Source organism: Bos grunniens, chromosome X, assembly GCF_055505025.1.
Source record: "Bos grunniens cultivar Pamir isolate PY7600 chromosome X, Bosgru_T2T1.0, whole genome shotgun sequence".
NCBI classification, from domain to species: Eukaryota; Metazoa; Chordata; class Mammalia; order Artiodactyla; family Bovidae; genus Bos; species Bos grunniens.
The window spans coordinates 7,458,629-7,484,152 of record NC_141194.1 but is presented as its reverse complement, the minus strand read 5'-3'; the positions used below and the strand labels follow the sequence as shown (position 1 = coordinate 7,484,152).

The following is a 25,524-nucleotide window of genomic DNA, read 5'->3' as shown; positions in this document are numbered from 1 at the left end:
CAGAGATTTTAGACTTCCCTCTCTGAGAGCAGGATCATGTCTTATCCGTTTAGCCCCAGCATCTCAGTTAGTAGTCCAAAATGTCTATTCAGTAAACATACCTATGGAATCTGTGTACAAGAATATATGGGAAACAGCAAAAAGTAGTGAAGTTTCAATAGTGATGCCCTGCACAAAACTTGGGAAGTCATATGGCTCCTCTATCTTTCGTTCTTTTATCCTGGTTCTAATTTATCACTCCCTCTCTAGTACTCCCATTCCATCCAAACATCCATTCATCCTTCCTTCATTCTATCCCTGGATCCCAATGTGGCCTGGCCACGTGTTTTTCCATTTTAGCTGTTCTATGGAGAATCAAGAGTCTCTGATGCAAGGCAGACACAAAGGCCATCCATCTCCCATCACTACCTCTGCCAAGGAAGTGGCTCAACTTTTCTTGCAGAGAGAAGTTAGACTCATTTATGTAATAATGTCTCCTGATATCCATCTTCTGATAAAAGGCTCTCCAATATATCTCATTTAATGTCACAAATCACAACAGACATAAGCTGATGAAGTCTGTAGAAAAGGGTGACATCATTTCAACACAGAAAACCCAAGGCCAGAAAAGCGTGATTTCTCCTTAACAGTTAATGACCAATGCCTTTGCTACTACAGGTCTACTGACTCCTCTAGAAAGAAAACTACATACAGCTAAGGGATCGTTACCTGACACAGACACCCCTATAGAGAAATGAAACTCGAATGCAACACAAAAAATATTCTCAACTGCTTAGAAGTCAGTGTTCATCGAATGGTCACAGAGTACAGACACACAGCCGCTGTCAAGGCAACAACGTGAGACGCTAGCCCCCTCGGCTCTGGCTCATACTTGGGTGTTGTGATTTCTTTACGGCTTTCGGCAGCAACAGAGCCTAAGTGCAGCCATCAGTAAAGCCCGGGTCAGAGCCAGCAGCCTGTCAAGGCACCATCAGCTGGTGGCTTGGAGGAAAACAGGCCCCAGTTCCCACCAGGGAGAGAGAACAGCAAACCCTGTAATACATCTCACCAGCAGATGCCACAGAGCCCCCCAACACCCCCCCCACCCAAGAACAAAAGTTCAACTTCAAGGCGGCAGGCCTCAGCCCTGACCTTAGCTCCACCCAAGGAGCTCTGAGACCTCAAAAAGGAATGAAGACTGACCGAGAGCAGCTGTTTTCACTCTGTCCCAAGGCTGTCCCAGCCTGGTGAGCTGGGGTCGCTGAAGGGAGAGCCCACCCACGAGTTGGGGCCCCTCACTGCTGCTTCGGCAAGCCCTTCCCTTCGTTCCATCTCAGACAGTCTGCTTCCATAGAAGATGTCGTTGGAGGGGAAGGATAGGGGAAAAGATTACACATGTTTTAACAAAAAAGTGTGAAAGCTCTTAGAAAAGATGATCTCAAAGTTCTAGGAATCTCTGAAATGTAACTGTTTAAAAAGTTATGAATTATTATAGAATATGCAATTACATGAAATGATACTGTTATGTAAGTATAACCTTATAGACACATTTTATATTTGATCTGATTAAATTATATGCATTTGATTAAATTATGCATGCATGCATGCTGAGTCGCTTCAGCTGTGTCTGACTCTGTGCTACCCTATGGACTGTCACCTGCCAGGCTCCCCTGTTCATGGGATTCTCCAGGCAAGAATACTGGAATGGGTTGCCCTGTCCTCCTTCATGTGATCTTCCCAACCCAGGGAATGAACCCATATCTCTTACATCTCCTTCACTGGCAGGAGAATTCTTTACCACTTCTCTACTACCTTGGAAGTCCCTGATTAAATTATACAAGTATCTATTTGATCGAATTATATACGTATGTGTTTGATTAAATTAGATAGGTATATAAATAGCATATTACAATAGTTCAAGTATCAAACACCTACTAGGTGACTGTCCTGCTGCATGCTTTATGTCTCACCTCATTTAATCCCCTGAACAGGTTTATGAGATAAGCATAATCTTCCCAGACTTCGTGATGCAAAAATTGAGGCTCAGAGAGACTAAGTGGCCCAAAAGGACAAGCTAAGATCTGGCAGACCCACAACTCAAACCCACATCTCCCAGCTCTCAAGTCCAAATTGGAGTTTTTCCATTTTAGCTGTTCTATGGAAAAACTTGGAGAAGGCAATGGCACCCCACTCCAGTACTCTTGCCTGGAAAATCCCATGGATGGAGGAGCTTGGTGGGCTGCAGTCCATGGGGTCGATAAGAGTCGGACACGACTGAGCGACTTCACTTTCACTTTTCACTTTCATACATTAGAGAAGGAAATGGCAACCCACTCCAGTATTCTTGCCTGGAGAATTCCAGGGATGGAGCCTGGTGGGCTGCCGTCTATGGGGTTGCACAGAGTCAGACACGACTGAAGCGACTTAGCAGCAGCAGAAGCAGCATGGAAAACCTTGGTGCAGCTAATGGCCCTTGCTACCCGCTGGTGCGCTCCTGGCTCAGGGTGGCCAGGGTAGGGTCCGTATGCTTTGGTAAGGGGAAGAAGCAGGCTCCACAGAACTCTAACCGCTTCCATCTGTCAACTGTGATCAATTTTCACGTAACAAAAACCTCAAAGAACAGGAACTCTCTTTTATATCACATCTGCAAAATTCGTTTATTTGGGAGTTTTCAAATTCCCTCTAAAACATAGCCTTTACTTTTCACTCAACATTCAACCAGGGAGGTTGAATGACTTGCTCAAGGTCACACAGCGAGGTCCACACTGAGGCCCTTCACGCCACACTCAGCCTCTTCTGTCACCAGGCTAGCAATACATTCAAGCTCAAGCTTCCAAAGTGACACCATGTCAAATCTGAGGACCGTCCACACAGTCAGATGGCAGGCCAAAGCAGACTGGCACTCTTTACATCCTGCCTTTGAAAGAAACTGTTAGAAAAGAAGCGTGTTAAAAGCGTTAGTCACTCAGTCGCATCTGACTCTCTGCGACCCCATGGACCGTAGCCCGCCAATCTCCTCTGTCCATGGGAATTCTCCAGGCAAGAATACTGGAGTGGATTGCCATGCCCTCCTCCAGGGGATCTTCCCAACCCAGGGATTGAACCCAGGTCTCCCGCTTTGCAGGCAGATTCTTTACTGTCTGAGCCACCAGGGAAGCCAGAGAAAAGAAGGTGCAGCATCAAACGCTGATGGCACACTGCCAAGAAGGCATTTTTGAGGCATTTCTCAACAACCTCCCCCTGCCCTCAAGTGTCAGTATTTCTTGTTCAACTTAAGACGTCAAGAGAACCGCGTTGGCAAAAATCAAACCAAACGAATTCTTCGACCCACATCTTAGAGGAAAGGGCAGCCAGGTCTCGAAAGGTCGTCCACGTTAATAGCACATATTACAACCCCCAAGAAGGAGGAGTCTTCTTACGACTCTACCTGTTACATCACTGGTTCTGGCAGGCGGCCTTGAACGAACCAGAATCCCAAAGAGCTTCTGGCAGCTTCTATCAGCCGTCGGTCCCATGTGGAACACCAGATCCATCCCACGACTGGGAACAACACTCTTTTTGTTTCCGCCTCCACTTCTGTAGGTTTTACTGTTATCTGAGGAGCCTCTGAGCTATGGTAACAGGATATCCTGCTCTAAGCCTGTGTGGACTGCGGACAAGCCCATGCTCTCCTGAAACCTGTAAATCCCCTCAGAGAGAAAATGCTAATTCCAAGATCTAACACTGCCTTGCCGTGATACTGAACGCTCCTCAGAGGGCAGTCGCTCTGAGTCACTGAAGGAGACATATGGGCTTAACTCCATCATGGCATCCCAAGAAGGAAGACAGTCATCAAGCAATTAAAAGGCTCGAAGCACAGACCCAGGGGCTGATAAGCACACACCTCCAGGAAAGGGGTTACTGGCACGTCTAGCTAGCACCTACTTTTATGATTTGAACAGCAGTGGTAGAAATAAGATTTATTCAAACACAATATAGTACAGTAAGGAGCAGAGAAGAAATGCTGGAGGGCAGTTAATAAGAAGGCTCTGGGGGCTTCTCTGGTGGCTCAGTGGTCTACCTGCTAATGCAAGGGACACAGGTTTGATCCTTGGTCTGGGAAGATCCCACGTGCCACAACTACTTAGCCTGTGCCCTAGAATTAGGGCTGCAGTTCATGGGGTCACAAAGAGTTGGACGTGACTGAGCGACTGAGTGCACACACACACACACACATAAATGGACGTTATCAGGCTGTCAATGTCAAACCCCAATTATAATCTTTACACCACACACACACACACACATACACGAGGCAACCAGAGAGTGTGTACCTCCCGATCAAAGTAACACCACCAGCTACAAACCATATTTAACCCCTAAAAGAAGAGAAAATGCAATGGAACTTGAGTCAGATCAAGCCTGTGGGATTAATGACACCAGTTTACATAAATGAAGAGCAGGGGACACAGGAGCATGTGAAATGATGCAATGCACATTCCTGTAGCAAAATCCAGGATCGGGGCAATTCTTTGGGACAAGGAGAGTAGCTTCTTCAACAAGTACGTTGTCAAAAGGAAGAAATAAAGGAAAAAAGAAAAAAGGAGAGGGGGGTAGAGATGAAGAAACATGGACCTAGTCTGAACCTGGACCCAAACAAACCAGGGAGGTGGGGAAAAACCCACTGGAAAATGGACAACATGAAGAGATTACTACTAAGTGGCACAGGTATTACGTTTTCAAAAGGAGTCCGTAACTTTAGGAGACATTTATGGACTAAATACGATTCTGGGATTTGCTTCAATATCGTGGTAAAAGCTTGGGCAATGAGGCTCTGTAGCTGTGTGACAAAACAAGACTGGCCATTGTGTAGTTAGCTGTAGAAGTGGGGAGACAGGTACTGGAAGGTTCCCTTATACTATTCTCTTGACTTTTGTGTATGTTTGACATTTTCCATCATTAAAAGTTTATATATAGTACACACACACACACACAAACACACACATTCTATCATTAACCCAGAGATTGTGTTCACGGCCAGTTCCCATCTACAAAAATTAACAACGCACATAGGCTTAAAAAAAAAAATACAAAAGGCTCTTTTTTCCTCACTTGGACCCAAGCGTAATGATGGATTTCCTTGCTAGCCAGGAAAGTTCACCAAGATAAACAAGTCGAGTTTAAAATGTTGTGAGTCGCCAAACTCTCAGTGAGGTGCCCTGGAAAAAAATACACGGGATATTCTGGGAAGCAAGAACAGCAGAAACTTTTCTGGAGGGAAATCTAGGGTTTCTGCCTTAAGTCGAGGTTGGTAATAATATCTGAGAAGCCCATTGACATACAACAGTGCATGTATTATCTGTGTTCAGAGTCAGGATTTTGCAGTAGGGGTAGGGTAATCACATTATCGATGCTAACCCGAGGTTTTCCCAATTTCTCAATAAAGCATACCAATCCACATGATGTGATCCAAACACAAGAGCCAGTCTTCATTACCAGAAAAATAAAGAGGCCGTTTTCATCTTATACATGGCCTGTGTAACTCAGAGGAAGGTGTGAGGCCACTTTTTCACCAGCACAACACTGTATTAACAAATAAGCATGGCACAAGCACTCCTGTTTTCTCTGCTTCCTGAGACGTCATGTCATAGCATAGAGTGATCGTGCACAATGACAACACAGCAGCCAACCAGAAGCTGCTTCGAGAGGCAGTTTCGTTTGGAAAGCTCGGCTAGGACACCCCAAGACCAAGTCCAGGTCCAGAGCTTTCCTTCAGGCCACCCTCAGCCTGCATGGGGGAAGCCGGGCATTCCCATAGGCTCTGCCACAGAGTGGGGGCCATCCCCTTGGCAGGGGGCATGTTTACCATTGCTGACCCCACACAAGGGGGCTTGCAAAGGAAAGCAGAAAGAGGATCAACAGCATTGGCATTCTCTCTGCAGGCTCATACTCCGCTCTGGTTGCAGGTGTAAACTGACAAATTCCTGTACCGGCTTCTGCTTCCCGTCCCATAAACCTGGAGAAACTGAGGCCACCTTTTTCCAGTCTTAAAATGATGCTGAGGTTTCTCCTGGTGGCTCACAGGTAAGTAAAGAATCTGCCTGCCAACGCAGGAGACACAGTTTCGATCCCTGGTCTGGGAAGATCCCGCATGCCGTGTGAACAGCTGAGCCACAGCTATTGAGCCTGTGCTCCAGCATCTGGGGGCTACAACTACTGAAGCTTATGTGCTGAGAGCCCATGCTCCACAAGAGAAGCCACCACAATGAGAAGCCCACACACCTCAACTAGAGAGTTAGCCCTCGCAGCAACAAAGAGACAGTACAGCCAAAGATTAGTAAATATTTTTTTAAAGAATGACTGCCTATGAGAGATGAAGTTAGTTCCTGGCAATGCCAAGGAGAAGGGGTTTTCTTGCACACATGCACACGCGCACACGCACACATACACACACTGCTGCAGGTTGTGGCAAAGAAAGCAAAAAGCTGACTGTAAGGTAAAAAGCCTGCAGCTCATGCTAAGCACATGGTCAAATCCCACCTCAGGGGGGACCTGCAGGGGGCATGGCAGTGTCTCAGAGCCAGAAGAGCCAAGACCTCCAAGCAGGACCCAGCTCACCTTTGTATGGTGTCTCCCCTGGTGTCTATAATACGTTCTCAATAAAGAAGCGGACAAAAAAGTCGTCAGCCAAAGCAATCCTGGGTGAGTAAGAAAGTGAATCTCTACCTCATGCTGAACAACAGGGTTTGATTACCCTTTATGTGAGGCTGAGGTCATTACCTTTGGCAAACACTCACATTCCATGTTCCCTCCTTATAAAGAATGATACATCTGACACGCGGTCACTGCATCTACACACAGGATGCCAAGAGAGTAGCACACTGCCCCTGTTTACCAAGAATTGTAGCCACATGGATTCCCGTCATTTGCTGAAGGCTGACTGTGCAGCAGGCATTGTTGCTGTCCTCGGACAATTTAGCCCAATGGTCACTGCTATGGACTGAATGTTCACGTCCCCCCAAATTCTTGGGGTGAATCCCAATCCCCAATGGGATGTTGTTTGGAAATGGGTCCTTTAGGGGGTTATTAGATTTAGATGAAGTCATGAGGGTGGGGCCCCATGAAGGGACCACTGTCTTTAAAGAAAGAGACACCAGAGACCAGAGCCCCCCACCAAACAACAACACCATGTCAAGACACAGTCAGAAGGCTCATAATGGACTTCCAGTGCCTTGACCTTGGAGTTCTGGCCTCTGGAACCATCAGAAGTCAATATCTGCTCTTTAAGTCACTCAGTCTAAAGTATCTTGTCAGAGCAGTCGAACTCAGACAACCACATGAGAAGAGTCGGCATAGAAGGTGTGAAGCACATGCCCAAGTTCAGCAAGTGAAACCAGGATCTGAATCAAAAGGAAACAGACTTAGAACCAACAGGCATGCAAAACCCCTTCTAGAGAAAATGAATTCTTTCAGACCACCAACACCACCATTGACACAGTAACTACTGTTCACTTAATTTGCTCACGTAATAGAATTCACAAATATTAAGAACTTTAAAATCTCCGAACTCTCAGTAGGGACAGAGTTCTAATTGCAAAGATGTCAACAGGAGGATGACCTATAGATCAGGCCGTCCGACAGAATGTTCTGTGTAGATATATGATAAGTCGCTCTGTCGTGTCTGACTCTTTGTAACCCCATGGACTGAAGCCCACCAGGCTCCTCCGTCCATGGGATTCTCCAGGCAAGAATACTGGAGTGGGTTGCCATTTCCTTCTCCAGGGGATCACCCATCTGTGAGGATGTAAATAGCCTATTATCTGTGCTGCCCAATGCAGGGGCCACTAGCTTAGTGGTCCTCCATGTGGGACACACGTGCCCTCTAGGAAACACTTGGCAATATGTGGAGACGTTTTTGGCTGTCACAACTGGGTGAGAGGCTGCGACCGGCACATAGGAGGCCAAGGCCACGGATGCTGTTAACCATCTTACAGTGCACTGGAGAGCTCCCACCACAGACAGCTATTTGGCCCCAAAAGTCATGAGCACTGAGGTGGAGAAGATTTGCACTAGACACACGTGACTACTGAGCATTTCAGATGTGGCTACTGAGACTGGGGACTAACAGTTTAACTTTATTTAGTTTTAATTAATTTAAATTTTAGAACTAAAACACTGAAGAGACTAAAACTAGTCAAACAGGAATTTAAATGGAAATAGCCTTGTGTGTTTTAGACAGTTAGCTATCAAGAATGTGCACAAATATTCCAATAAAGATCTTGCTTCCCAAGGAAACAAGAACAAGATATCTTCAAGGAAAAGAGATCTGATGCTTATGACTGGTACATAACGAGCATAAATAAAAGCAGAAAAGTGAACACCCAAGAAGCTTTAAGACACATGTCCCAGCATATAAGAGGTCAGCACAACAGGAAACTGCAGGGAAATGCTCCCCCCATCACCACAGGCCACTCACTCTTGCAGGGTCTCCACTCCCTTCTCTTTGTACTGCAGTTCTTGCTTCATCTGGGTCAGCTCTCGTTTTAATCTGGAAAGCTAAAGACAAACAACATATTTTTTTCCCCAAAAGCATGCTGTGAAAAATGGTTTTTCTACAGTTGTTAGCACTGTCCTCTCAATTTCTGATTGGCTTGCAATTCCCTGGGTCACCCTCTTGCCAGGACCTTCCATCGACAGGCCTAACACACAGCCCTGGCAAAGAAGCCAGCTGGCTGAGACACACAAGGCCCGGATCCCCAAGAGCTTTCTACCCACAGGGAACCCTGGAATCGTCAGTGATTTTCTTTTCAAGGTATTAACTGACATAATGCAATGAGCAAACTCTGTCATGCTTTTTTTTTTTCCCATCCTCCGTTTAAAGTCCCACCTAGGAGATGCCATTGCTCAAGGCATGGCTTTGGGTACCTGGAACTCAGTCGCAGAGAGTGCTTATTTAAAACAGGTGCTGGGACTCACTCCGGGCCTATGTTAAAACTAGGGGTGGCCTAGAGTTTTCATTTTGAACTGATGCCCCCAGTGTTTTCAAGCGTGTGCTAGAATATGAGAACCATGGCCCTCAAAGAGATGCTCTGATTTAGGGACTGAGACACCAGGACCGGAGGCTTGGGCTCCAAGATGTCTCCCATCCCTCCTTCCAGACACACATGACAAAGGCTGAGGGATGGGACATGGTGGCATCCAAAGAACTGGGCACCACTGGGAAGGTGCCTCGGAACCTTCTGGTCAAACACTATGGCAGGCCAATTTCTCTGGGAATAGAGCCACCAGGAAAGAACAGCAGACAGATGCTAAACCTGCTGAGAGTCATCCAGTCCTCTGAGGTTGGGCCCTGACACTGTCAAATCTTTCCAAATGGGGGGTGAATCTAGCCCCTTGAAACACAGGGGTACAGGCGATTTTTTTTGTTAGATGGGCTGTGGTTTTAAAATGCAGCTTTTCTCCTCCTATTGAAAAAATAGTAGAAAGTATAACCAAATGTAATAATAATAATTCATGAAATTGAAAATCTTACTAAATTATGAGTGTGAAACACACCATCATATAATGAACCATGATAAGTGATATTATGTACAAATATACACAGGGTTTCTAGTTATGAAAATATTCATTTTACTCACCCTATCCCGACGACTTGCTATCTCTGCCTTAATTTGGTATGGGTCATACTTTGTATTTGTTGAATATCCAGAGAAGGCTAAACAGAAGGAAAACATAATTTTATAATGGATCCTTTAAAGTAAACAAATACACATAAACAGGAGCTTCTAAATCACTATATTAAGTAATGAATTCCCAGTCTCAGATTTCCAAGTTGGTCCTCACTCCTAAGAATGTACATCTCACCACTTTGAACCTTGATGTTTGATTTTTCACATGACTACCTTCTACTTGATTCTACATAATAAAATATATAGCTATAGGTAAATCAAAACTCTGTTTACTTCAACTGCAAAACTATCAGGTTTACAAACCACATATACACAGGAGGTGGGGATGGGGGAGGCATGGTTATGGTATAGAAAACTATTCTTTACGATGAAAACAGTACATATAGTATGAAACCACTTTTCCTTCCTTTTAAAATGTGCACACCATGGAAGTCACTGGAAGGACAGAACTCAGAAGCTGACTGTTCTTCTCCATGGTCTCATTCCAAAAGATTTTATATTTACTCTCTTCATATCTATAGCTTCCACATGAATGATTTTTGACATAGAAAAGGAAAAAAACCTAAAGATTTGTAAAAAATGAAAAAGACTACTTCCTAGTCACATGCCAGTATGTGGTAGGCTTGAGTGTTAGTAGTGTTGGCTCCCCAAGAGCTGAAGTGAAGTACCCACACTTTTATTCTAGCAGTTTGTTTTTGATGGATGTTCTGCTAAATCAGATTGCATAGCTAAATGCTTTCTTCAGCAGTGCAGCACATATGATTTAAAGTCTTGTAATAGACACAGCATCGTGATTACAGATGGCCAATACCTGGGGGTGAATGAGACACGTTCAGCCACCCAGTTGCATGCTGAGCATGGTCAGTCGAGCCTTCTCTGCTGTCTCAGCAACTGGAGCAGCATGCAGCCACTTCTAATTTCTATCATCCCATCCACTTCTCTGCATCCCTTTCTCTTCATGCTTCTGTCTCCTTTCTCTTAGGCCTTGTAGCTGCAGTGACTTGCTTCCTGTCCCTCCCTGAGCTGTGTAGGTTCCTCTTTGATCTGAGAGTCACTGCACATTGATGGAATCTGCCTCTGGGTCATTTTCATTAGTTTCACCTGCTCATAAGAGCCATCTGCAAGGCCACCATCCATTCTTTTTTTAAAAAAGAAACTTTAAACTTTTTATTTTGTATTGGGATATAGCTGATTAACAGTGTTGTGATAGTTTCAGGGGCACAGCAGAGCGACTCAGCCATACATACGCATGTATCCATTCTCCCCTAAATCCCCCTCCCATCCAGGCTGCCACAGGACAATGAGTACAGTTCCACGTCAGCATCCATTCTTTAACTCCTTTGATCTGGGTAGAAAAGACTGTCATTCAGGTAACTTAGATGCCAACATCTAGAAACTTAATCATGTCTTGATTTAATACTGGAGAAGATGGCTCAAGGCCATCAAGTGATTTAAATGGCAAGATTATTCAATATCCTCAAATAGAACCACATCCCAAGTTAATTTGAGCTCTCCAGATGTCTCCTTAAAAAAACAAAACAAAACAAAAAAAAACAGTTCTATGGAATGTCTACTATTGAAGTCCCCATCAGTCAGAATGTCAAATTACTAGAATCTACTGGAAATAAACACCTGGAGGAGCTAAGTATTTGTCAACTTTACCTCAAATGTTCTTATATTTAGAATTCTAATCTCCTCAAAACAGTAAACTGGTTTTAGAACAGAATTCTTTCTTAGATGAAGAACGTCTATTTCCAAATCCGAGAACCTCCATTTTGCCTGACTTTTTGGTCTTATTTAAGACCAGTAAGGAAAGGAACACTTCAAACAATGATCTTAAACAGACAAAAATCATTTCTACAAAATCTCCACGTTTAACTCCTGGGATGTAAGTTTCCCAGGCCTGAATGGAAGGGACTTCCACTGGGGCCCAGATAACAAGCGAATGAGCCAAGGGCTTCCTGACTCCTTCCACGTGTGTCCACTTGTCACCTTGTAGGCGAGGAAGACAATGCCAACAGTTACTGCCTGAGATCTTTTCCATTCCAAACTGAGAGTAACCCCACCACCAAAGTCCAGGGAAGTTAACTGCAATGTTAAACATCAGTAACAATGATCTGAAATCACTGGCAAAACTCTGTCTGCAATTTCATAGGGTAAATTTGTAAAGAGACTTGAAGTACATACACACGGCAGGAGTGATGGGTACGGATGGATAGACACATGGCAACCTGCCGCCCAGTTCTCCCACATAGCTGAGTCCTAAGGCTCTCAGGCATCTGTCTCTCCCCCAGGACACTGAGCCTGGGCCAGTCCTAGAGGGGATCCTGACGTACTATGACATCATTGAGCTTCCGAGTCCACCAATGGGGAGGCCACCCCCACCTTGGACACTGCTAGGTCACAATGGATGGCCTTACTGTTCAGGCCCGGGGGTGTTAGTCTTTTCTGTTACTTATAGATGAAACAATCCTAAATGATGAAAGGTTTCACTTATGGATATCATTCATGTTACTTTTGCTATGGTCTCTAAAACTATACAAATCCAGGGCTGGGATGAGGGAAAAGGCAACTCAAGTACCTAAGACAGTTAGTACATTGTATCTTAACATGCTAAGGACAGTGACAAACACTGGTGTAACTTTTAATAATATAACTCAGAAGTTTAAAGACAAATTCTCAGTTCCTAAAGTTTGCCAGTAAGTCTAATGGAAGCCATTGCAGAATCCAGGGAAAAACTCAAAACTCTGGACCCCATTTTTAATGGCGTGTTGCTCAGTCACTAGTCATGTCTAACTCTTTGTGACTCCATGGACTGTAGCCTGCCAGGCTCCTCTGCCCATGGGATTTCCCAGCAAAAATACTGGAGTGGGTTGCCATTTCCTTCTCCAGGGGATCCTTCCGACCCAGGGATAGAACCTGTGTCTCCTGCATTGGCAGGCAAGTTCTTTACTCCTGAATCACCCAGGAAGCCCTTTAATGGCACGTACACCACAACACTGAGCAAAAGAAACATCTCTCTGCTGAGACACGTCTCCAATCTCAAGATTTAGGATAAATACCAGACTTTCACCTTTGAAGCTCCCTTCTCATTTGAAGAGTCTGAGTGGGCAGAACTATTAAACAGTTTCAGGAGGCTGTGCAGGCGTAAAGCACTGCTTTGGATGATATAAGAAGGTTAAGGCTTAGCAGTGTAAATTTACCTCAGCAGTGTAAATTACTATACCTGGCTACAACAATGTAACTTTCATATTAATTTCATCTATTCTCAGAAATTCTTTTTTTTTTCCCCCTTTGGAATGAGAATTTTATTATTATTATTTTTTCCTATTGCACCTTTCTTTTCTTTATATATATTTTTTAAATTGAAAAATATTTACAATATTGTCATAGTTTTTACCATACATCAACATGAACTGGCCACAGGTATACATATGTCCCCTCCCTCCTGAACCTCCCTCCCCACCCCATCAGTCCAGGTTGTCACAGAGCACTGCCTCTTGTGAGAGATGACGAGTATGTTTCCCTACTTTTATAGATGAAGGCTGAGTGGGCAATGATTTGATCTACATCATGCCATCAGTCAAAGAGGGACTTCTGTCTAGAACGTGGGCTCCTGGGGGTCAGATTAGCTTTTCCAACGGAAGAAGAAATGGGCCTCCGGTCCCCAGTGCCCAAGAAGTGAACTCAGTCGGTGTTTAGCACTCTGAATGCTGCAGACCCCAGTCATTACTTCAGATTTCAATTTCATGGGCTATTAAAAGGGGGAAATGTGTCCGTCCATGCATCCATCTGTGTCTGTCTCCATCTCCTCTTACATCTCTGGACCATGAGAACCCAAGATCGCCCCAGGTGGAGGCCACGCTTTTTAAAGAGGGTAGTCCTTGTCCAAAGACATCCTGTGAGCAGACTACGCCTTCAGACCAGGTGCGCGCCTCCAGGAGTCAGCACTGCAGGCACCTGCTCGAGGGAGCCCAGGAGTACTCGGGCACAAAGGACAGCAAGCCTGGACAGTTGCCGTGCTGACAGGCAGTAATTACCAGAGCCGACCAAGACGTGACTATAATCAGGCGAGGCCAAATGAAGAGGGCACGACCTCTTTCTTAAAGGCACCATAAGCAAAGGGACAAAAAAAAAAAAAAATCAAATGAGCCCACTCAGAGGCAACTTATACAAGTAACACAAGAGGCCACTGAATCCAAACCAAGAATTCCCTCTCTCAGGCAGACTGGGAGATCTGATGGACATGTGACCTCGGCGACAGCCTTTGAGGTTGAGTCCTGCCAACTAATACCTGGGAAGATGCTGCGTGAGCCATTTTTCCCCTGCCTGCTCCAACATGCCCGTGAGCAGGAAGATGAAGGGCTGAACGGGTGGACGGTGGCCCTTATCCCAGGCTAGGCAGGAGATGAGAAACCCTCACCAGGGAAAGAAGGCCAGATAGTCTTTGTGGGATGGGCCGGGAGCCTCAGAAAGAATGCAGGCCAGACTGAGGACTGATAAGGTCAAGCCTCTCCAGGCTTGAGCCAGGAATTCAGGGTGGGTCAGCGCTTTCTCACCGGAGATAAGGCTGACTTTTTTTCCCAGGCACCAAAGAGATTTTTGCTGGAGGATTCTGGGAGATCCCAGGAGCCTGGGGAACAAACAAGTCATACTCCTGCCGCTGGAAGAAAGGGTCATGATCAGTGGATCTCAACTCTGGGAATCCCCTGGGAAGCTTTTTTTTTAAAAAAAGTGTCTGGCCCCAGTCAAGGCCAATTAAATCCAAATGTCTAGAGGGTGGGAGTAGGGACCAGGCTGTAAGACGTTTTAAAAGCCCTTCAAGAGATTCTTCCAGTACAGCCACAGTTGAGAACCACTGTGTGACAATTCTTCTGCAAAGAACCAGATAGTAAGTATTTCTGGCTTTGTGGGCCATACTCTGTCTGTCTCAGTCCCTCAACTCTGCTCCTGTACCTGCTACAGACAATGGTTAAGGGAATGGACCTGGCTAGGTCCCAATAAAAGCTTATTTACACAACACCCTGAGTGCCTAGGATTCAGCCTGTGGGCCAAACTTTGCTGACCCGTGGTACAGACTATAATTTACCCCAAGCAAGAATTCCTTCCAAAAGGTCCTGCAATGGTCACATACTTCATCGGAATGCAGCTGGAGGCCAGTTTCTCAGGAAGAATGAAAAAAAAAAAGTTTCTGAAATAATGAATGTATTTAGTGTTAAAAGAAGATAAACAGAAAAACATACTGCAATGAAGAAAGTAGGAGAAAACTACAAGATGGAGCTGCAGAGAAAGTACTTGGTGTGTCTCAGAAACTGAGTCTATGGTAGAGAAGTTCAATGGCAGAGCTCTATAGAGCATCACACAGGACCAGGGCCCCTGTCAGCTAGTTCCTGAGCACAAAGAACTATAGCTGAGCTGAGCTCCTAGTCTCATGGGGACGTGTCTGCTCAAAGCCAGCAAAGCAGACTCTGCTTTGGTCAGAGACAAGAAAGGTTAAGTCTTGGATATTCTCAGACACCAGATGGCCCAATATTGATGTGAAATTTTTCCTCTCCAACAAACAAGAGTTTTATTGTGGACTTCCATAACTCAGGGGGAAATCTGTGAAGGCTGTGGAAGAGAGTGTTTGCTCTCCCCCATGCCCTTCTGCGCCAATATTAGAAATGGCTGTTTACCTTTATTGCCTCATTTCCCCCCTATAATCAGCCATGAGAGATAAATTGTGTCCCCCCAACACCAGGTGCTAAGGAACTCTCTGTTGAAAACTAAACAAGTAGTCTGGCTATCCCACTGTGGGCCATGAAGAAATCGAGAAGTAAAAAGCGCTCTGCCTATCACGTGTCCCTTCAGGTGCTGTGAAACTGCCAGATGACCTGTCAGTTTACAGTCGGTCCTTATTTCCGGGTCACTTGAACAATGGGAGGGCAGGCTGTTTCAAAATCACATGATCCATTCTTCCAAGCTGACTCTTCCATGTCTCCAAAATAGTATACACAGCACTGATAACTAGCTCCACCAAAAGATCTGGGCTCAAATCCAAGGTCTACCATTCATTGGAGGTGTAACCTTCAAGAAGACCAGTCTACCGAATATTTTTTCTTGTGTATACAAGGAAAGTAATATCACCATGTCACAATGCTTCACGATGTTGCAGTCACAATTCAGGAAAACACTAGGCCATTCAATGATGGTTCCTTTAGTTTGAGTCACTTCCAATGAAGGAAGTTACGGGCGCTAAGTCCCAAGGTCCTTCTGCTGCCAGTACCTAAGCAAAGAGACACCTCCCTGCTTTGGATGTGAGTGATCTGGGCTATGTGAGACCTGTTGGATGGCCAACAGGGGCCCAGGTATGCCACGGATCCTGCCACCAACAGCTCCTGACATGAGCCCAGACCTTACAGAGGTCTGGGCTGTTATAGCACAAGCCACCAGAATGACTGTCTTGAACTTTAGCCTGTGGCCAGAAATAGTTTGCCTGAGTCATATGTAACAGAAGTATCCTCAATGGAGTTCAGGTTAAATGGCAAATTGAAGGAGCTTGGTGAAAACCCAGGAACAGCAGCTACTTGATAAAATGCTTGGATTAATTCCTAGATTCCATTCACAGTTTTTCTCCCTGAGGAGACAGGCTCTAGGAAGAGCCACTGGCATTTCCAGCCCTTCATGAAAATAGGGAGGCCCCACCTGGCCTCCTCTACTGCATGAGTAGAGGCAGAGATGGAGTCTATGCAGGCATCTCTTGTGGGTTGGGAGGTGGAGTCTCAGGATCTCAAATCAACACCACAGAGTCATCACCTTCCTTGACTCAATGTTTCTTCATACACGACTTTAAAGACAGCATCTGGACTGTTACTTTTTTACTGGGCATTGATAAAATTTTACAGGGCACAGGAAGAATGAAATTACCTGCATCTCCCTATTTTCCCAAATGTCTGGGGAGGGAAAAGCCCATGGAAATACAAAAACTGATGCTGAGGGATGTCTCAACTCCAGAGGACTACAAGTCCCGGATGTTTTTATGCTCTAGGCTCCACGATGCTCCGGGAGTCTTCCCCTCCAGCTGGGTGTGGAATCCCATAGGCTGCAACTAGGTCTTCCTATATTTGCATCAAGGGTTCCAGTCCTGAGTCCCCACATGGTCTGCAACTGAAGTCCTGGCTACACCATTACAGTAACCAGTACATAGACATACCTCCTCTCTCCCTTTAAATTATTTATTTATTTTAGGTTGTGCTTGGCCTTCGGTGCTGCATATTGGCTTTCTGTCATTGCAGAGAGCAGGGGCTGCTCTTCCTTGAGGTGCGCAGGCTTCTCACTGCGGTGACTTCTCTTGTGATGAAACACGGGCTGTAGGGCGCATGGGTTTAGTTGCCCTGCGGCATGTGGAATGTTCCTGGACCAGGAATGGAACTTGTATCCCCTGCATTGGCAGGCGGATTCTTATCCATTGTACCACCAGGGAAGTCCGACATACCTTCTCATCATCTAATTTTTCCTTTCAATTGCTGGCAAGAAACTTCTTACCAGGTTCTTCTGTTATGTTCTTTTTCCATCAATTCTTAGCAAGACTGATGGGAAAGTCTCTTTGGAGACCTAACCAAACCTGACCAGTTGCCTGGGAAGAGATACTCTATTAGGTTGAATCATATGAAACTGACAATAACTGGCCCTTTTTAAGCTACAAAAGTGACAATTTTATATGGCCCAACCTACTCCTACCAAGCAACTTTTGGAAAGGTTTAGAATCACTAACCATACTCTCAGAAACAGTTCTAAGCCACTGCTTCAGCCAAATGCAACCTGGAGGCACAAGTCCATGAGATCATTTAAAAGAGACCATATGCTGAGCCATACAGTTATCTCAATAGACGTCAAAAACGGAAATCTTACATAGTCTAGTCTCTGACCACAATCAAATTAGAAATCAACAACATCACACCTTTAAAAAGTTCCAATAGCTTACTTTTAAAACAATCCATGGGTCAAAAGAGAAATCACAAAGAAAATGAGAAAATATTATGAATATTTGGTTCATAAAACATGAACCAAAATTTGTAGGATGCAGTTAAAGTAGTACTTAGAGGAGAATTTATACCTTTAGAGGCTATATGAGAAAACGAGAGGTCTGAAATCAATGCTCTAAGCTCCCACTTTAGGAAGGCAGAAAAAGAAATTAAAGCCAAACTAAGCAGAATGAAGGAAAAACTAAAGAGAAAAAAATCAATAAAAAAAAATTAAAAAACGATAAAAATAGGGGAAGAAAACAGAAAACCAAAATCCAGTTTGCTGTAATGCTACATATAATCGATAAAGGTTGAGCTACACTGATTAAGAAAATAAAGCACAAATTATTATTATCACAAATAAGAGAGGACACTAGCTCAGAGTCTAGACATTGAAAGAATCACATGGGAATTCTATGAAAACTTCAAAAACTTGACAGCTTGATCAGCAGTCAGCAGATTCCCTGTAGGCCAAATTCAGCTTGTTTCTTATTTTTATACTTTTTATCAGAACAAACCACACACGTCATTTACATGTCATGTCTGGCTGCTTTTGCAGTGTAACAACAGGGTTTGGTGGTTGCACCTGAGACCATATGACCTCTGGTGCCTAAAATACTCACTATCTGATCCTTTACAGAAAAGCTTACTGATTTTTGGATTAGATGAAAGAGACAAATTCCTTGAAGCACACAAACATCAAAACTGACTCAAGAAGAAACAGGAAAACCTGAACAGGCCCATGTCTATTAAAGGTAATGAATTTATAGTTACAAACATTCCTACAAAGAAACAGATGGCTTTTCGGGTGAATTCTATCAAACGGTTAAGAAAGTATCAACACTGGGCTTCCCAGGTGGCTCAGTGGTAAAGAATTTGCCTGCCAATGAATTAAGTATCAATACGAATCCCACACAAACTTTCCAAAAACTGGGGAGGAGGAAACATATCCCAGTTCATTCTGGGAGGTCAATATTATCCTGATACCAAAATCAGAGAAAAAGATGACAAATAAAGAAAATTACGAAGAAACCAGCTTTTCCTAAAAACTAGCATGAAGCTGACCCATCACATTCTGATGGACAGTAAAACAAACAAACAAACAAGAAAAAACCTAGTACATACCAAGAGGTGAAGGGCAAGAGATGAAGCAGCCTGGAAACTACACACCATCATACCTGAGCCTGCAATCTTTCATAGTACATAGAAACACAGCTACCTAAATTCCTGCTACAGGGGGCAAACTCCACCCTCACCGCTCTCTTCTCCACAGCTTGTATGGCTTATTCACCTTCGACAGCAGTTGCAGTAAAAAAGATGTCTGGCCCCCTCGCCTCAACTCCATTCTGACCTGCAACACAGGATAAACAAAGCTTTGAGCATGTCTTTAACGTTCAAAGCTGTGTCACCAGAGCTACAAGCCTGGCAACATGGCACTCACGTCACAGGTAAGTCCCTCCAAGTCTCAATCAGATTTAGGTTTTTATAAGATAAAATCTAGCGGTACCAACTTCATACACTCTCCCCAAGCTCACTGCCACTGGACGAGTCACAGCCACGCACACCTTCAGTGCGCGGTTAAGTGTGACAACTCTGTTGAGAATGGACTGGCTCAGGCAGTGACTGAATGGGTCAGAAACCAGAGGCTTTGGCTTCTGAGTGATTCCTTCTGTTCCTGTGCATCTCCTGAGTCCTAATAACAGGAGCCCAAGCTCGGCAGGCTCTGAAACTCAGAGAGGTTCCCTTTGGAGAGCATCAGTGTGCATCCATCTTACTTGGGCAGAGTTCCCCGCTTTCCCTGCGTTATACTGAGTTTCTCCACCTTCAGTGTCTTGCGCAAGAAAGGATGCTATAAAGAGACAGGGGCCTGACATGCGTGAAGGCTCCTGAGCAATAAAAGCATCGTAAGGAATTCCCCAGGATCACCCCAGACGAGCAGGGGTCCCCGGGGAAGCCCTTTTCCACGCTGACAAATGTGAGTCAGGAGGTGGTTTCGTGTCACTACCTAAAACTGTGCTTGCTTGCTTTCTCCCTGCCCCCCTCCCTACATGGAAACTCCAGGAGGGCAGGGGCCTCTCCTATCCTAGCTCCACCGTGTTGAGTGGGCACCTGACAAACACTTGCCAATGGAGTGGTAGGGCGTGACATTGGATGCGGGCATGGGAGGCTGACTACCTAACAGTAGGCGATCAGACACTTTACGCAGCTGTCTTGCTCAACTTGCGCCCGGGGTCTGCAGAGACCTGACTCTGGAAGCCCCACGTGCTCCTGGAGGGGGATGCTCAACTCACAGCTGGTGTATGAGCGGCTGTCGTCCTCACACATCTTGTGCAGCTGCTGGTACTCCTCTTGGGCCAGCTCGAAGCGCTGCTGCTTAATCTGGTAGATTTCTTTCTTGGCATTGAGAGCCTCCTGGGCTACAATTAAATACTCCTTTAGCATCCGTTCCTGCTCCCGCCTCCACTGCTCTCTGGGATCCTCAATCTGGGTCAGCTCTGAAATGGAAAGGGGAAGAACATGAGGGTCTTCCGAGTCCAATCTTTAGGCTGAATAATCATGCAGTTATGTGACTAATCAATACAAAAGTTAATGACTGACCATGATGTACATCATGGAAGCATCTGTATGCTGAACCCTCCCAGAGTTGGGGTCACCTCCTATCAACACAGCCATGCCTGGGTCGAGAAGAAAGCTCTGTAGATGCGTAGGGGAAGACGATACCAGATAATTTTTTTTAATTAATTTTTTTAAAGTTTATTAAAGTAAAAAAGACAGAAAGCTTCTCACATAGACTTCAGAAGGGAGAGGAAAGAGTGCCCCTTTAATTTATTTTTAATTAGAGGATAATTGCTTTACAATGCTGTGTTGGTTTCTGCCATACAATGTAAATCAGCCATTAGTGCACATATGTCTCCTCCCTCTTGAGCCTCCCTCCCACCTCCACCCCATCTCAGTCCTCTTAGGTTGTCACAGAGCCCTGGTTTGAGCTCCCTGCATCATACAGCAATGGCAACCCACTCCAGTACTCTTGCCTGGCAAATCCCATGGACAGAGGAGCCTGGTAGGCTGCAGTCCATGGGGTCGCTAGGAGTCAGACACGACTGAGTGACTTCACTTCCACTTCTCACTTTCATGTATTGGAGAAGGAAATGGCAACCCACTCCAATGTTCTTGCCTGGGGAATCCCAGGGACGGGGGAGCCTGGTGGGCTGCCGTCTCTGGGGTTGCACAGAGTCGGACACGACTGAAGCATCTTAGCAGTAGCATCTTAGCATCATACAGCAGCTTCCCACTAGCTATCTATGAGTAAATGTTGGTGGACAGGAACCCAAAGGAGCCCATCACTCTCAAACTAAGAGACACATACAACCTTTCTCTCCCTGCCTTTTCAACCTGGGCTGCTGTTGCCTCTGCTGTACCTGGGACCGGCTTGCTCCCCTTCTCCTACCTCCCATGCCAGACCAGAACTTTCTGCATCCTTCGTGGATTTCCTATAAATCCCCCACCTGCCACTCTGGCTCTGTCATTCAACCAGCTCTCCAAAGGGCTCACGCCTACCTCTGGCTCCAACCTTTCTCCCGACTGCACGTCTTTTCTTTCCCCCTGCCTCCAAGAGGCATCACATGGACGGACACAAAGTACTTCTGAGTCACTCGTCCAAAACAACTCAGTCTCACACAGCGCCCTTTTGCTACCCAAACCACAGCAACCCAAAGAAAGCCAAACTGACGAGCGCCTGCTTCTCTGCCTGCCCCCTTGGAATAAGTGGCTTCATCTTCATCAACCCACTAAGCCAACCAGGAACTTACCCTCAGAGTACACCTGCCCCTCATCCCTCACGCAGTCTATTTCATGGGCCCTCCAGAACTGGCCATTCCTGCCCCTGTGTATAATAGTGACTGATGCTGGGATGTCCCTCCTTCTCCCCTTAGTTCAATCAGACTCTCAGAACCTCTCTCCCAAAACACCTGCCTGCCTTATCCCACCAAAAGCCATCCTCTGAGTGCTCGCCACAGTCACCTTCCCAACTCTGCTTCAGATTCTATACCACATGAGCCTCTTTTAAAGCACAAGGTCTTACCAGGGCATGATGAATGTTCTGGAATTAGACAGAGGTGATAGCTGGACAACACTCCATGCACCCAATTCCACTGAACTGTACACTTTTCAATGGTGAACCTTACGATCTGTGCATCTCACCTCAAAATGGTTACAAATGTAAATTCTATGTAATCTCTACCCCACCCCCACCACACACACACATACACAGGAGCACTCACTAGGATGTTTAAAGTAAGTTTCTTTTGAAATCTTCCAGAAACATCCCCTATCCTCATTCACAATGCTAGCCCAGGGCCCCTCCTGGAAAGCCTCTCTGGGTCTTAAAAGAAATAAAAAATAACAAAACTCAGGGTCCTGATCTAGCCCTGGAGTTCAGATTCAGCGGACCTGGGTGGGAGGCAGGGGGAGGCCACAGCTGTTTTAAGTGCCCAGATGTCTCTGATGATGATTTAGGCATCAGACTCACTAAGGTCGACAGGCATCGTTCACACTCTGACCAGGGCCAAGGGTCTTGGGAACCCCGAAGGTGACCAGCCCAGGGCCCCTCTGGTCCCTCACTGCACTGTCAATCTGCGCAGTTCCAACTAACATGTGACTCCTCAGGTTCTCTGTCTTTAAAGAGCTTTCCCCTTACATCTGTGCTAGCAAGAGTTAAGATTCCAGGGGAGCGTCCTTGGTAGTCCAGTGGCTAAGAATTCTCCCTGCGATGCAACGGACATGGTTCAATCCCTGGTCATTCCCCGTGCCGCACAGTAATTAAGCCTGTGTGTCACAGCTACTGAGCCCACGCACCACAACTACTAAAGCCCGTGTGCCTAGAGCCTGTGTTTCACAACAAGAGAAGCCGCTGCAATGAGAAGCCTGAGAACTATGACCAGAGAGCAGCCCCTGCTTACTGCAACTAGAGAAAGCCCACATCCGCAAGGTGTGGGCTTACTTACTTTTACTGTGAAGACCCATCACAGTTAAAAAAAAATTAATAAATAAATCTACAGGAAAAAAGAGCTTGATTCTCAGAAACAAGTTTTCTGGAATGGGGTCTTTGGCCCATTATCACAGTAAAAATCTTTCTTGTCTTCAGGGAAGAAAAAAAAGTTGGGTTCTCTGAAGGTGTCAGAGAGAGGAGGTGGCATGACCCTGGAGATGACATCTTCAGCCACATCCTCCATGGTGCTGGGTCACCCCAATTATACTCAAGGTGGTTGGAAGAAAGTCCTTGGTGATTACTTGGTTTCCAGGTTTGTGGCCATGTCTAGTGTGTCATATCGAATCCTTAAGGGTGGATCCTGGGTCTCACTTTCCTGAGTGGCCAGCATGGAGGGGTGCTTTGTAAAACTTGCTGTGACTCAGTGAGCAGGCGAGAAAGGCACACCCACAGCAAAGAAGGGGACACAGCAGGAGGAGAGCAGGGTTTACGAGAGATGAGCCAGCACAAGGTAGTCCTAGGCCTTGGCAAGCTTTCCAGAAAAGTCATGTAAGGCCGATGCCTGTGCCGTTCAGTAACACCACCAGGGCCCGGAGACAGTGGAGCCCTGACCTGAGGGGAAGGTGGCCCAGATGGCCAGAAACTCCAGCCGCATGCAGCCCTGAGGTGCTCGGCAGCCAGGCCAGGGGAGCGTGGCCCCTGGGTGCAGCCTTGCTAAGCACCACATCCATCCCGTCAGCAGTGGATTCGCCTAAGAAGGCCTCCTGCCCATGGGGTAACTACCGCGGAGGGTGGCAAGGCTGGGGCCACACTTACCCCTCTGCTCAGGCATTGGTTAAGAGCCAAATCACTGCAGGCTGAGTGCCTGAAAATGCCCCCAGACACCACCAAGTGTCCCTTGGAGGTAACGCCAGCCCGAGATGAGAACCACTGCTCCCAACAATTCTACAGAGAAGGCTGGCATGGTCTAGGACCTGTGATTTTAGCTGTGGTCTTTATATCATTTTCTCCCTTCCCAAAGCTCCAAAAGGTTTGGCACATTACAGTTAAAAATCAAAGGGATAAGACAAAATGAAGTTGAGATAATTATGTGGGCATTTATTGTTCCAAGAACTTGTAAATTCCACTCTGCAAGAAATATTCTCCTCATTTGGTTAGCGACTTCTATTACCAGACTGCCTGGGAAATTTATAAAATTTATTCTTTCTATTAGGTATTCAAACTCTGCATTCAACATATTCCATGCAGTCCTGGGCAACATACAAGCCAAAGTACAATCGCTTCAATTTTTGAACAACTCAGCTAATGAAGACTTCAGACGACATTTATAAAATCCATTTTAATGCTGTGTTGGAGAGTAACAATTGTTTCACTCTACAGAAAGAGTTCCTAGCATCTGTGAGATCAACATGAAAACTCAATCATATATAACAACTCAAGCGTGGCATTCTACTTACTATTTATGTGGTCCATGTAATAAATTCCAATTTGTTTATCATATACAGTTTCCCATCCTAAAGGAAGTTCATCCCCAACACAGTCAGCAAAGGTCAATGGCTTTGTTATCCTGCAAAATAAAATTATGAAAGCAAATGTAAAAGTGAGGTCAATTTCACCTAAGTTTGCTGACTGGACTCTAGAATTTGGTTTCAATACAAAATTCTGTATCATCTTAATAAATTGACTGCTTTTGTTCCAACTATTTGGTTGGAAAAATAACTCAATGACTTTGCCTAAATAATCATCAGTAACAGTATCAGTATACTCATGGTTAAAAGCATGACTATCCCACAACGCAACCTTAATACCAGTGAAAACAGATATTGACAGTTACAAAACAGGTAAAACAAGCATCTTCGAAGCTGTATGCTTAATGAGTTGATGACAATGGAATGTGGCTCTGCCACAACACGAGAGCACCTATGTTTTGTTCTTATTCTCTGACAAGTGTTCCCCGGTCTCAACTTTCGGTTTCTGTACACTACAGTGTCAATGTATTTAAAATGTATTTGTAAGTTTCATCTACACCCCAACCCCCACCGGGCATAAGCGAAGGAGTTAAATGTTTACCACTGACCAAAGGCAAAAAGCCAAACAAGCATGGTAACAATACAAGGAGATGCCTACTAAATACTGCCTGGATTCTTTACTCAGTAGGAGTCAGAAACTGCAAAGGATCCTCTTTGTTTTCTGGCGAAAAACAACAAAAGCATATTGTCTACAGACGTTTCTTCTTGAAGTAAATCTGATCCAGGAAAGCTTGGCTTGACACAGAGAGATAAAGGAAAGGTTTTCCAGATAAATAGAACCTCCCCCTCCCCTACACCCCATGATCACAGAGATTGACAGGACAGCTGTGGTATAAAACAGGCCACCCCTAAAATTGTCTGAGTCAGGGCAGCTATCTATTCAGTTGTCTCTAAAAACGCACAGTGACTGGTATGCATGAGAATCTGATAACCTAAATTTCACTAACTCAATCTTCCCACATCTCTGTTTTAGTCTCTCGCCCCAGAAAACTGAGACACCACAACCACTGCCAAACCCCACAAGACCAGTATGAATTTTGAACATGTTATTTCCCCAAACTGGTTTGACAACAAAGTTCTGTCTCTCTCAGCAGCTTTTACAAACTGATCAACACCATCAGAACAACGCTGCTTGGTCTCATCTTCATTTTAAACATATGGTTTTAAGAAGTTAGGAGTCAATATCAAAACAGAAATATACATATAGAAAGTAAAACACACCCTTGGAAGTCCTCTTAAATACAATGCGCTCAAAACCCCACAACATCACAAGATGAGCCTACTGCATACCCTCTGTCCCGGCCCCAAACACCAACGTTCACAGCACAGTTCCTTTGCAGGTAGGGAATGGGATAGTG

At 45.3% G+C, this 25,524-nt stretch overlaps 1 protein-coding gene across 4 annotated transcripts in view; it reads right to left on the bottom strand.

The window, feature by feature from the left end:
• WWC3 (WWC family member 3) overlaps positions 1-25,524 on the bottom strand; it is a 110,166-nt gene that overhangs the window by 45,615 nt on the left and 39,027 nt on the right. For 2 of the 4 annotated variants that reach the window (XM_086387937.1, XM_086387935.1), the window contains exons 2-6: positions 24,095-24,204; positions 19,942-20,145; positions 18,942-19,001; positions 9,597-9,673; positions 8,435-8,514 (exon numbers count right to left, since the gene is read on the bottom strand). In XM_086387937.1, coding sequence (XP_086244063.1) covers positions 8,435-8,514; positions 9,597-9,673; positions 18,942-19,001; positions 19,942-20,145; positions 24,095-24,204 — 531 coding nt within the window. The remainder of the gene's footprint in view (positions 1-8,434; positions 8,515-9,596; positions 9,674-18,941; positions 19,002-19,941; positions 20,146-24,094; positions 24,205-25,524) is intronic. The other 2 variants (XM_086387933.1, XM_086387936.1) reach the window with 1 other exon arrangement.